At 35.4% G+C, this 11,840-nt stretch overlaps 1 protein-coding gene across 3 annotated transcripts; it reads left to right on the top strand.

The window, feature by feature from the left end:
• The first annotated feature begins 1,648 nt into the window (after positions 1-1,648).
• LOC112283423 (uncharacterized) lies at positions 1,649-3,940 on the top strand. Of its 3 annotated transcripts, none has more exons than XM_024522061.3 (4): positions 1,650-2,149; positions 2,252-2,389; positions 2,634-2,869; positions 2,981-3,940. In XM_024522061.3, the coding sequence occupies exons 1-4, from the start codon at positions 1,794-1,796 to the stop codon at positions 3,262-3,264; spliced, it is 1,014 nt and encodes a 337-aa protein (XP_024377829.1). In that variant the 5' UTR covers positions 1,650-1,793; the 3' UTR covers positions 3,265-3,940. The 3 variants fall into 3 exon arrangements, with proteins under 3 accessions (XP_090107360.1, XP_024377829.1, XP_024377828.1); XM_024522060.3 differs by having other exon boundaries at positions 2,963-3,940; XM_090251234.1 differs by having other exon boundaries at positions 1,649-2,149; positions 2,634-3,940.
• The last annotated feature ends 7,900 nt before the right edge of the window (positions 3,941-11,840 follow it).

Here is an 11,840-nt window from a genome sequence, read left to right as displayed (position 1 = left end):
CTTTTATAGTTTCGTGACAATGATGACCTGAGAAGAGCCTAGAACTAGACAGGAGACCAAGATAAGCGTCACCTTCTCTAGATTTGCAAAGAATAATAAATCAGTCTATGAAGCCGTCAAATGGCTTACGGATGTTTTTTCCTGTATTTATCGGTTGAATCATTTAACATTTAAATTTATTTAGTGCTGGTTACCAAACAGCAGGAGTGAAAAGGATCGGAGCCACGAGATGGTGATGGGGCATTGGAGTCAGTTGACAAGGGGAGTGCCAGCTCCCACGAAATGAAAATCCTAGTTGGCAGAAGGTGCGTACCGACGTGGGAATCCACTTGGCGGAGAAATCCTCGCATCGACCCGGTAATTGCCCTGGACGAGCTCAAATAAGTCAGAACAGTTTCCACAAGCTGCGAATTGCCACAATAATTCTCACCCCGCATCGTGCACGAGCGTAGAAAGAATCAGCCATGCCAGTAGATTGTGAGCCGTGAATGTGATGGTCCCGGACTTGAGCCTCTCGAAGCGATCAGCTCAGCGTGGGTGAAATGCGCGTAGACGATAATTTCGCAAATATTGTTGCTGCTGCTGTCTACGAGGAATCGCTAGGATTTAGTAAGGAGGTAGCCAGTCTTGCGTCTGCGTTGCGGACGACCCAGGTGCGGGACCCGTTGGCAGCTATTGCGGTGGATAGCTCGACATGCGGTGAACAGAAAGAGGTAAGATTGTTACAAAGATTGTGGAGGTTGAGAAGATGGCGATTTCAATGCGGCAGAGTAACGTGCCGCGTTGGCGAGGGGGCCAGTGGGCGTCGGAGCATTGTGTCCAGAAGGTGGAGGAAATGCTGAGCAGAGCCATCGTGCATCAGGAAGAACTGCTGAAACTGCTCTCAGTGAATTTCCCAGATGGTGCGGCGGGGTTCGTCGAGGCCACTTCCCTGAACACTATCTCTCCTCCTGTCCTGCGCGTACTTAAATCGAAGATAGAAAACTCCATGGACTGGTGCCACCTCGCGCTCTGTCGCCTCCGGGAGATCGTGCTGCACACTTCGTCCGCTTCCTCTTCTCCCTCCCCTTCCGCGCAGCAATCCATGGCAAGTTCATCGAGTGCAGCAATATTGTCCTCTTACCCGAAAGGCAGCGATGCCACATCTGCAGCAGCAGCAGCAGCAGCCGTAGCGGCAAAGCTTCAAGTGAAAAATTCGCATTCCTTACCCAGACTGAATGATCCCACTCCTTTGAGTCCTCTTCGCGTCCTGCTGCGTAAGGATCAACTCTCCCCACACCCCTTCACTGTCCAAAGCCACAGCGGCAGCGCATGGAATCCAAACAATCTTCTCTTTCACGACCACTCCGATCCCCAGCTCCAGCCTCCCCCGGCTCCACCAGGTACTGATCGAACTTCTGTTATGTCCTAACTGCCCGACCCGTTGGGTGAATAGATGTTGATTGCAACTCAGATTTCATGAGCAAGCTGGCATGCAGATGATTAAATGCGCTGGTTAGCCTGGAAGCTTGGGTTTAAGGAAAACAGTCTACAAATTTAGGCGACTCGGGCTACTTGTCAATTGTGGGTAGGTCACGTAGAACGCGTGAGCAAGTCGTGCCAAACTGCCCGAGTCCATGAGTTTGGCAAGGTGCTGTGTCAATAGCCATCGTCAACCACTAAATGAATCCGAGTCTTTGAATTCTAAGTAGACTTGCTGACGACGTCCAGAGCGAGCCCAATGTTCGATGGTCGTGTATGCTTGAAGCTATCCCAGTTTTCTGTCGTGTGAAGGAAATCTGTTGGGGTTAGTCATGGAGCAAGATCAATTGTGCTGGTATGATGCAGGTGAAGACTCATCTTCGCAACAACGGCAGAAGCCTCAACAAGGACAAAAATTTTCCCGTTTGCCGGTGAGCATGCAGGTTGATCATTCAGAATGGCCGATGTTGGCGGAGACAGGGTGGGCGATGGATTCTACGAGCTTACCCCCTCCTTTGCCGTCGGATCCTCGACAGTGTTCGTCGTCTTTTCAAATCAGCAATGGGGGAATGAGTTCGACGTTTAGTGGCGACAAGAATCAGTCTGTTCCAGAGGAACAAAGCTACATAAACAAGGCGCCTCTCCGAGCGAACCGAGCGAGAAATAACGGTGGGAAATCTGATGTCAGGTGACAATCATTTCCCATACTTGTTGTTTTTTTTATAAAAAATTATCCAACATGAGAGAATTGTCATGTCCTCGTACTGATGACAGTTGGCAACATTCCCAGAAAATTGAGCGGGAATGAAACGAAGGTGGAGGTGGTGTTACAAAAACTGAACGACGCCAAGAAGGGGATTCCTGATGATGGCCATAGAGGCTGGAAAAAATATGGCAACAAGTCCATTCAAAATTCTAACCATTGCAGGTTGGTGCACATTTTCAGTTTGAGATAGAAAAAGAAAGAGAGAGAGGTTATTGTGCTCTTCATGCGCAGGTTGTGCATCTTATGGTATTCTGGCTAACCGGAGTGTGTTCGTAGCTTAGATTGTGAAACGTTGACGTGTTATGTAGAGATCTTTTTTGTTCTGTGCTTTTATAGTCTTTGCTTGAAAGATAACTTGTTACGGCCGAGTTCTCTTATGATTAACCTTGGGGGATGGGAACATTAGAGGATACTACAAGTGTAGCGTGAAGGAGTGCCGTGCGAAGAAGATGGTGCAACCTACCGATACGGACCCCACAGTATTTGAAGTCACATACGTGGAAAAACACACCTGCTCCAGTACTGCACAGCGACGGAACCGGTCCACTCGGGTTCCGGCAGGCAGTGCTGCTCACGCTGGACCGTCCCAGGGAAAGGACAAGTCTGCTGAGGCCAATGATGACGAACAAGCTACATTTCAAGGTAGCCGCATCAGAAGTCCAGATTTTAAAAAACGCACCACTGCTGAAATGAATCCCTGTGAAGACGGCAGCATTATAACAGAATTGAATTCAGTGGGTGGGGGGTGCACAGGGGCAATACAAGGCGCAGCTTCATGCAAGAGGGGAAGAGAAAACGAGAGCGACAATCACAGTTACCTGAACAACATGGACACATCAACAACGACTACGGCATCCGAGGAGGAACGGGAGCAGGTCATGGGCGATGGGGACGCACCCATGGAAACTTACCTCCACCAAAGCACTCGTCACCACCAATCCGCGTACGGGTTGGATCCGCTCATATGGCCATTCGAAATGGAAGCGAGTCTATCATCTGGGCACAAGTCGGTCAGTATGGACTCCGATTCGCCATGAATTGGTGGGGAAATAACAGTGCTATTACGAATATAACACATCTTCAAAACCTGCTTAATCCCTCGGAGTCTCTTATTTTCCTTAAAGAATTAGAGGTGGTACAGAGAATAACGCGACATGCCATTCCTCCTGGGAATACATATTGAGGTTGCAGGAAGTGGATGAACTTGCTCCGAGTGTTACGAATTCAAAGAATTCAACCAAAGCACGAACGGCAGCTTGTGTGAGTATGCTTAGTCTCTAAACCGACATCGTTTCGTCATCCGCTTACTTCAAAATCAGCGGCAAGTGCATGATCACCACATATCCGACCATTCCAGAGATGGTGTACAAGCACTTCGGCAGCTATGCTCGATTATTTTAAGTCAGCGCAACTAATTTGATCTGAGAGTCCTCATACGTGATTAATTTCCTGAACATGGGTTTAAGCATGCATATTCTAGCTCATGCTCCTAGTTCAGGCTGTGAGGATCTTTACAACTTAATGGTTGGGGAAACGTGTGTAAAATAGCTTCAGAGGAGTTTCTGGCTCGTTGTTGGCTCTTAGAAATGGTGCTCTAGTAATCGGTCTGGAACTGGATGGATCTCTGTTTGAATTGTACACAAACCACCCCACATGATACAGAGCTCTTTCTAGAAATAAAAATCAGCACATGACTGTCCTTATTCACTGCAATATTCCTTCTGGTCAAAGTCATAGCACGCCTACCAACCACCGGACTTCAATAATCATTCGATGAGGATCATTTCTATGGTCATGTTTCAAATAAGCTTCATGAAATTTAATGGATCTCAGGTCACTAGCAGCCATAACCTGGAAATTTACCCTGAACGAAAGGTAACTAGTACATTATCTTGGAAGGGGGGACCAAGGGTGGCATCGCGCACGCCTCCTCCCCATTCCGAGGGAGGTGGAGACATTAGAACATGACAAAATATTCAAGTCAAGATGAAGTCCGCTGGTCTCCACCACTTGCAAAATATAGAACCGCCAGCAACTGAGCACCCGCAAACAATGCACCGGGTCCGCAAGGTCGGAAAGAAACCCAACAAATACGAAGAGTTTTACCCCAGCTCCACAGACAGGGTGCCTGCATGAGGCCCTGCACAGGAGGACGTCAGCGGAACAAAGAGAGTGCCGGAGACCGAGACCAGTGACCAGCGATCATCGTCGTCGCAGTTGCGATCGTCATCTTGTTAACCGCACCATTCAATTTCCATGCGGTGAGATGCGCACCAGGTCACGAGCGCTGCACAGAAAGTGCTAGCACGCATGCGGGATTGTGGCAGGCCTGGGTGGAAATCAAAGGCCGTGGAGGGCATCTAAAACGAAAGATAGAGCGGGCTCCGCTGGAAGGCATGCTATGTTGGGAGGTTCCAAGCTACGGAGACGCCATCACATCGCTTCTGGCTCTCGGTTTTCCTCTTCCTTTGTCAGGATCTGTGCACCAGGCGTGGTGCTGCAGATTTTCCTTATTTGTATCTGTTTGGTGGGGGTGATCCCGCCTTGTAATCAACAAAACCAGCACCAGCACCAGCAGCATCCGCGTGCATACAAATGTGTGTGGATAAGTGTGTTAGGGGGTGAGTGAGTGAGAGGATGCGTGGTCATACAATATTAATGCTGTCTCGGTGCAATAATTATACTTTCTAGAATACTGATGATTCCAGGCTTGGGCATGGCTTGCATACGTGACACTACCACGTGCTTCCGTGGTTGCATTTACAGTATGTCTGTATATGTATGAATGGATTTAAATATATGTGTAAATGTGTATAGAAGCTTGAATAATGGGTTCTTTACTTTCTAACCAAGGTTACATTTTGGGTTTTTTATTTTAATTTTTAATGCAATGCATGCATTTATTAAAATAGTGATACAATTTAATTTGAAATATAAGTGGTTGAGTCTGAGAATTACAAACTCAATGTGTGGCAGTAAACTAAACCAGCTATTGCTTTTTTAACATCATATTAAATTTGATGACACTTGCTATGGAACTTATAAGGATATTGCTAATATCACCATAGTTTTTGCTATTGTCACCACAATTTTTCCTACTACCATTACAATCCACCACATACCTAACATATTTTTTTATTTTTTTATTTTAATTATTTTTTTTAATATTATATATATAAATATATAATATTTTTTCAAATTATATAGAAAGTAAAATTTATTTTATATATAAATATTTAAAATTTTAATAATTTTTATTTTTTACAAAATATTACTAAAATATTTAGCTAAAAAATACTAAAAATACTATATACATATTTTAAATCAATTTTTTTATTTAGCATTGATAAAGGGTATAGATAACATGTGGTAGATGGTAAGTTGTGGTGGTAGTAAAAAAAAACATTGTGGTGGCACTAGCAATACCAATTTGTAATAGGTCTTGTCTTGACATTGCTAATACTACCTTATTATAATTGGTACTAAGTATATCCATATCTAAAATTAATTTTTAAACTTATGTTAAAATAAGAATCAAGGAATACAAGTTTAGAATTAATTCACATTAGTAATATCAAATGACATAATGAATACATATGATAAAAAATACATGTATTATAGTTGAGATTAATAATACTAAATTATTTCATGTTATTTTATTGTTATTTATATCATATAAAATGTGTCTCTTGAATATTTATTGAAAAATATTATAATTATTTTAATAAAAAATTAAAATTGAGATTAAATTAGGTAAAAAAAAATTTAAACAATATAGAACTTAAGTATATTATAATTATGATTCTAAAAAAAAAATTAAAATTCTAAATATTGAAATAAAACCTATGTTAAAAAATAAAAAATAAAAAATAAAATCAAAGTATATATATATATTTATCTTAAAATATAATATAATATGATTTTTGATTTGATAATAATTATTTTTTATAACTCAAGCCTTAAGATTAGTGATAATTATATTAAATTGAATAAAAATAAAATTTTCAGAATTCCAATTTTTTAAAAATTAATTTAAAATTTTAAAATTAATTAATTAATTAATTAAATTTAAATTAAAAAATTTAGTAACTTCTTTATAAAAATCAATGCATGTTTTAATTATTACTTCTATAGTTTTATCTAAACCTTTAAGTACTTACTTTTAGCTACATAATTAATCAAGGTATAGCTTCAAAATATATTTAGTAAGTAATAATTTTTAAGTTCAAATTCTAAAATATATATATATATATATATATATATATGTTTTGAGATGTATTGGCATGACATCATATATGTATTAATAGGACATGACCTTCCATTATTGATAGCCTTTATATGTAAAAGTATATATATAGATTTTATTTTCTTAACAAATATAACTATCATTTGTTAAATCTATCACTTCTATGCATATTGCTATGATTCCTTTTATCATTGCTAATATTATTTGCTAGATTTTTTAATCTTATTAAAGAACCTCTATAAATATTGCATGTAAAGACATTGTATTTAGCAAACTAAATACAACCTCTATACTTTTTGTCCTTTAAATTTTTATTTCTATCTACCAATTTGAATATAGACATGTTTTTATATGTTGAACTTTTACATGGTTGTCTAAAAGTGCAAATATAAATCTAATGAAAGATTTAATCCATAACATCAAAATCTAATGTACCAATGTTTTATTATAATTAACTTATTAATAAAGAAATAATTCTTGTAAAGATAATTTATACAATTATGATTTTTTATTTTTTATTTTTTTTATTCAATAAAATTAGAAACAACAAAAATTAATTAAATTTCTATTAGTATTAGTAAAAGTCTATAACCTCTAGTTTTTATATTCACTACCAATATTTTTATAAAAATATACATTAGATATGATAAGTATTTTTTATAATATCTTTTTAAAGTTACCGATATTATTAAAGGGTTAGAATTTGTGGTATTTATTGGAATATTTTTAGTTGAAATTGTACAATATGATTAGAAATATGTGAAGATAAAATTTTTCTTTCAATCTTAATGACAAGATAGCCTCAATTAAGAGTTTTATGTAATTAGTTGTATAAAATGAGACAAAATAATAACAAGAAGAATAGAAAAATAAATACAAAAAAATAAAATGAATTTATTTAATCAATTATACAGTCTTAAAATTAATCATAATTTACTCATTAAATTTTTATATAATAAAATAAAAAATAAAAAAAATAAAAACTTTATTTTTAGAGATTTTATTTTATTATCTATCCAATAGAATACTCTTTTATAGTAATAGAATGTCATATATATATATATATATATATATATATATGCGTATTCTAATAAACATCTATATGATAAAGTAGAAGTAAGTAAAAGTAAATAAAAGTAGATTAATTTCATAATATATTCTAGAGAAGGTTCATAAATGTTGCTTTGACTTTACATATGTTTGTAATTGATTAATAGTTTTGAAACTTGATCAAAAAATTAACCATGTGTTGGTAGCTTGCAGAACAAGCTAATTATGTGGTGTTATGAGGGTAGAGAGAGTTTGCCTCAAGAAAGCATACATATATATATATATATATATATATATATATATGTGTGTGTGTGTGACTTTTAAAAGCAATTACACCAAATATATAAGTCTTCAGTTTCCAAAAACATCCAAAATATGATAAAAAAAACTCTAAATCTTTAAATACTATCACAGACATATACATGTAAGCAAATAATTACCTGTATAAATAGGTAGAAGTAAGTAGAAGTAGTTAAAAGCAAGTTAATTCTATAATATATTCTATAGAAGCTTCTTAAAAGCTTTATAGACACTGCTTTGACTTTACATGTGACTTTAATTGAGTTTTTGGATTAGAAACGTGGTCAACATGTTGGCCATGTACCACACATGTTGTTAGCTTGAAGACTATATTAACTATGTGGTCCACACATAAAAAAATTTCCCTTATAAGTTAAGGCATGTGTTCTACAAAGTCAATACATATTATAGGTCCTATAGAAGATCACTATGTAGCCCATAGTTACCTAGTATATATAGAGACAAGAATGAAACCCTCTTCACTCTAGTCAATTCTGTTCTTGCTTCTAGTCTAGTTTCAAGTATCTCAAGTTTTCTTGTCTCTTGACAATAAGTCATTCCAGTTTCTTTTAATATATGTACTTCCTTATTTTTATTTTGTCTCTTTCTTTGATATGGATTTCATTGATTTATGCATCATCTTTTAGTTCATGTCCTTGACCAATTGACAAGAGTACACTTACAGTATCAGAGCTTTATCTAGTCTTGATTCAGAATAGATTACATCTTTTTCATAATAAGACATAAGCATATTAGAAGTTAAGGATTACCCTCTTCTAAATTGTTATTATTTTTCTTTTTTCTTTATCCTCAAGTTGTTTCTTCTTCTTATCTTGAGTGGTATTAGATATTTTTTTGAATGTTATTATGGCAGAGCTTGTTAAAATGAAGAGTACAATGGTATAAATACAAGAGCAATTAAAGGAGTTGATGCTTGTGATGCATCAACTTAGCTTATTACTACAAGGATCAACAAGAATGGTAGGAAGTGATGATATAGAAATGATTAGAACTGCTTCAACATCTGTACCAAATCATGTCCCTCTATCCATGGTAGAACATCTTTCAAGTATTAGAGAACCAAAAGTTGCCTTACACAAGAAGTTTGATGGTACAAGATCCAAATTTTGAGGATTTATCAATCAAGTACAACTTGTGATTGAACTTCAATCTCAAAGCTATCCAACTCCATGATCACAAGTTAGATTCATTGATATACTTCTTTCAGGTTCAGTACTATTGTAATTTTCATCTTTTCTTGAATGATAAGATCTAATATTGGATAATCTAGAGGCATTTTTGGTGGAATTTTGGTCCATGTATAGAAAACATGATACAACTTGTGTTACAACCAACAAGATCCATATTTTGCAATAAGGCAATTGATGTGTAAAGTTATATGCTTCACAATTTTAACAACTTGGAACTGATATCTAGTGGGATGATGCTGCACTTATTAACAAATTCATCTATGGATTATAATATGAAGTAAAGAAATTGATACTCAACTTACTTGATATTCAAACATTGAGTCAAGCAATTGACTATGTTGTGAAATGCAATAATTAACTTTTTAAATTTTGATCTGAGAGTCGTACAAATGGGCTTCAACATTACTACAATTAAATGGCAACACCAACATCTCTTCAACACATACATTCAAAAGCAGAGGTTATGCAAATTGATATGATTTGTTTTAAACCTCTTATCGAGCAAGAAAAGACTCATCGTCGTTAAGAAGGATTGTGCTTATATTATAGAAAATCTAAACACAGTGCTAAATATTGTCTAAAGAAGCGTCAAAATCACAAAATGAGGAGCACATCTGTCAAAGAAGACAATGTGTCAAAAAATGAATTTAATCAATTACAATTGGAATCATGTAACTAGAATCTTATACAATTTCTAATGAAGATCCTATCCTCTCCTCAAAATACTCTTTTTGTTTTATAGTAGATGTGTATTTAAGACCTAATAATTATAAAGCCACCACCTTGATAGATTCAGAAGCCTTAGCTTGTTTCTTAGACATAGAAATTATTAAAAGTCATAAAATATCGTTAGTAAAAAAAATCAAATTTATTCATATAGAAATCATAGATAGTCATCCGTTGTCTTTTGGAGATGTTACTCATAAAATATTTCCTATAAATTTAGCAATAAATAATTATAATAGTTACATAATCTTTAATATAATTAGATCTCCCTCTAATCCAGTTATTTTAGGTTTATCATGGTTAAAAAATTATAATCCTTGCATAGATTGGATTTCTTGTATCCTTGACTTCTCTAAAAGCATAATTAAGAGTAAAATTAATATATTAGAAAGTCATAAGTCTAATGCAATTAAACCTAAGTTTGTAGGTACAAGAGCTTTCTTGCATATTGCAAAAGAAAGATCACCTTGTGTCATTTATGCCATACCTTTTTCTAATCATGCAATGACTTTAAGTGGCATTTTCAGCTAATATCGAGAATTTCAAGATGTATTTGAGAAGAAGAATGTGGATACTTTTTAGAACATTGTTCCTATAACTACTCAATTGGCCTTCAAGAAAAAGCACAATTGCCATTTGGACCAATCTACAGTTTATTATAAAATAAATTAATTGAATTCAAGAAATATATTAAAGAGAATCTGGCCAGAAATTTCATATGCCATTAAATCACCAACATGAGCTTTACTCTTATCTATAAAGAAGAAAGATGGGTCATTGTAGATGTAAGTTGATTGTCGAGGACTCAACAAGATTACCATCAAGAATAGGTACCTTTTACCTTTGATATCTGAACTTCTCAATCAATTGAATCAAGCTAAGATCTATACAAAAATAGATCTTTATGGAACATACAATCTAGTATGTATTAAAGAAAGAGATGAATGGAAGACTGTGTTTCAAACTAAGTATGGATATTTTGAATACATCATGGCTTTTAGACTTACAAATGCACCGGCAGCTTTTCAACATCTAATGAATGATGCGTTTCGAGAGTTTTTAGATGATTTTGTTATTTGTTATCTAAATGACATCCTGATCTATTCAAATATGTAAATAAATATGAACTTCATGTTCATCATGTGTTACAAAAATTAAGAGATGTCGGGCTCTATGCTAAGATAAAAAAAAGTATATATTCCACACTATTCAAGTCGACATCTTAGGATACATCATTTTAAATGATGGACTTATGATGGATCCTAAGAAAGTTTAAATAATTATGGATTGAAAGATTCCAAAAATAGTAAGAAATATCCAATGCTTTTTGGACTTTGTTAACTATTATCAAATCTTCATCAAAGACTTCTCTCGAGTTGCAACTCCACTTACACGTTTGACTTGCAAAGAAAAACTTGAGTGGAGTAAAGAAGCTGAAGCATCTTATAAAACTTTGAAGTTAGCTTTTATTTCTGCATCAACCTTGTATCACATCAACTTTTTTAAAGTATTTTTTTATAGAAATAGATACATCAGACTTTGCTTTGGATGTTTTATTATGACAAATGAGAGCAGATGGTAAGCGTCACCTAGAAGCTTTTCATTCCAAAAAAAAATTCAGCAATCGAGATTAACTATGAAATCGACAACCAAGAACTTCTTACAATCGTGGATTCATTTCAAGAATGGCATCATCATCCAAAAGGTGCTTCTAATCCAATTACCATATATATATAGATTATAAGAATCTCGAGTACTTCATGTCAACATGTACTTTAAATTATCACCAAGCCCGTTGGAGCATGTCCTTATGAAGATTTGATTTCAAGATCACATATCAACTCAAAGAACAACTGTCAAGGACAAGAACTCGATGAAAGCTAAAGAGTAAGTGAGACTTTTCTCAAAAAGAAATAGGAAAAAATAGAAATATTTATATTAAGAAAGAAACTGGAATGGCTATTGCCAAAATACAAGAAAACTAGAGACCCTTGAAACTAGACTAGAAGCAAGAAAGGAGTTGACAAGAGTGAAGAGGGCTTCACTCTTGCCTCTATATATACTATCTAACTAGAAGCCA

Source organism: Physcomitrium patens, chromosome 6, assembly GCF_059467195.1.
Source record: "Physcomitrium patens ecotype Gransden chromosome 6, ASM5946719v1, whole genome shotgun sequence".
NCBI lineage: Eukaryota > Viridiplantae > Streptophyta > Bryopsida > Funariales > Funariaceae > Physcomitrium > Physcomitrium patens.
Note: the sequence above shows the minus strand (reverse complement) of the source record. Positions and strands in the feature narration are given on the sequence as shown.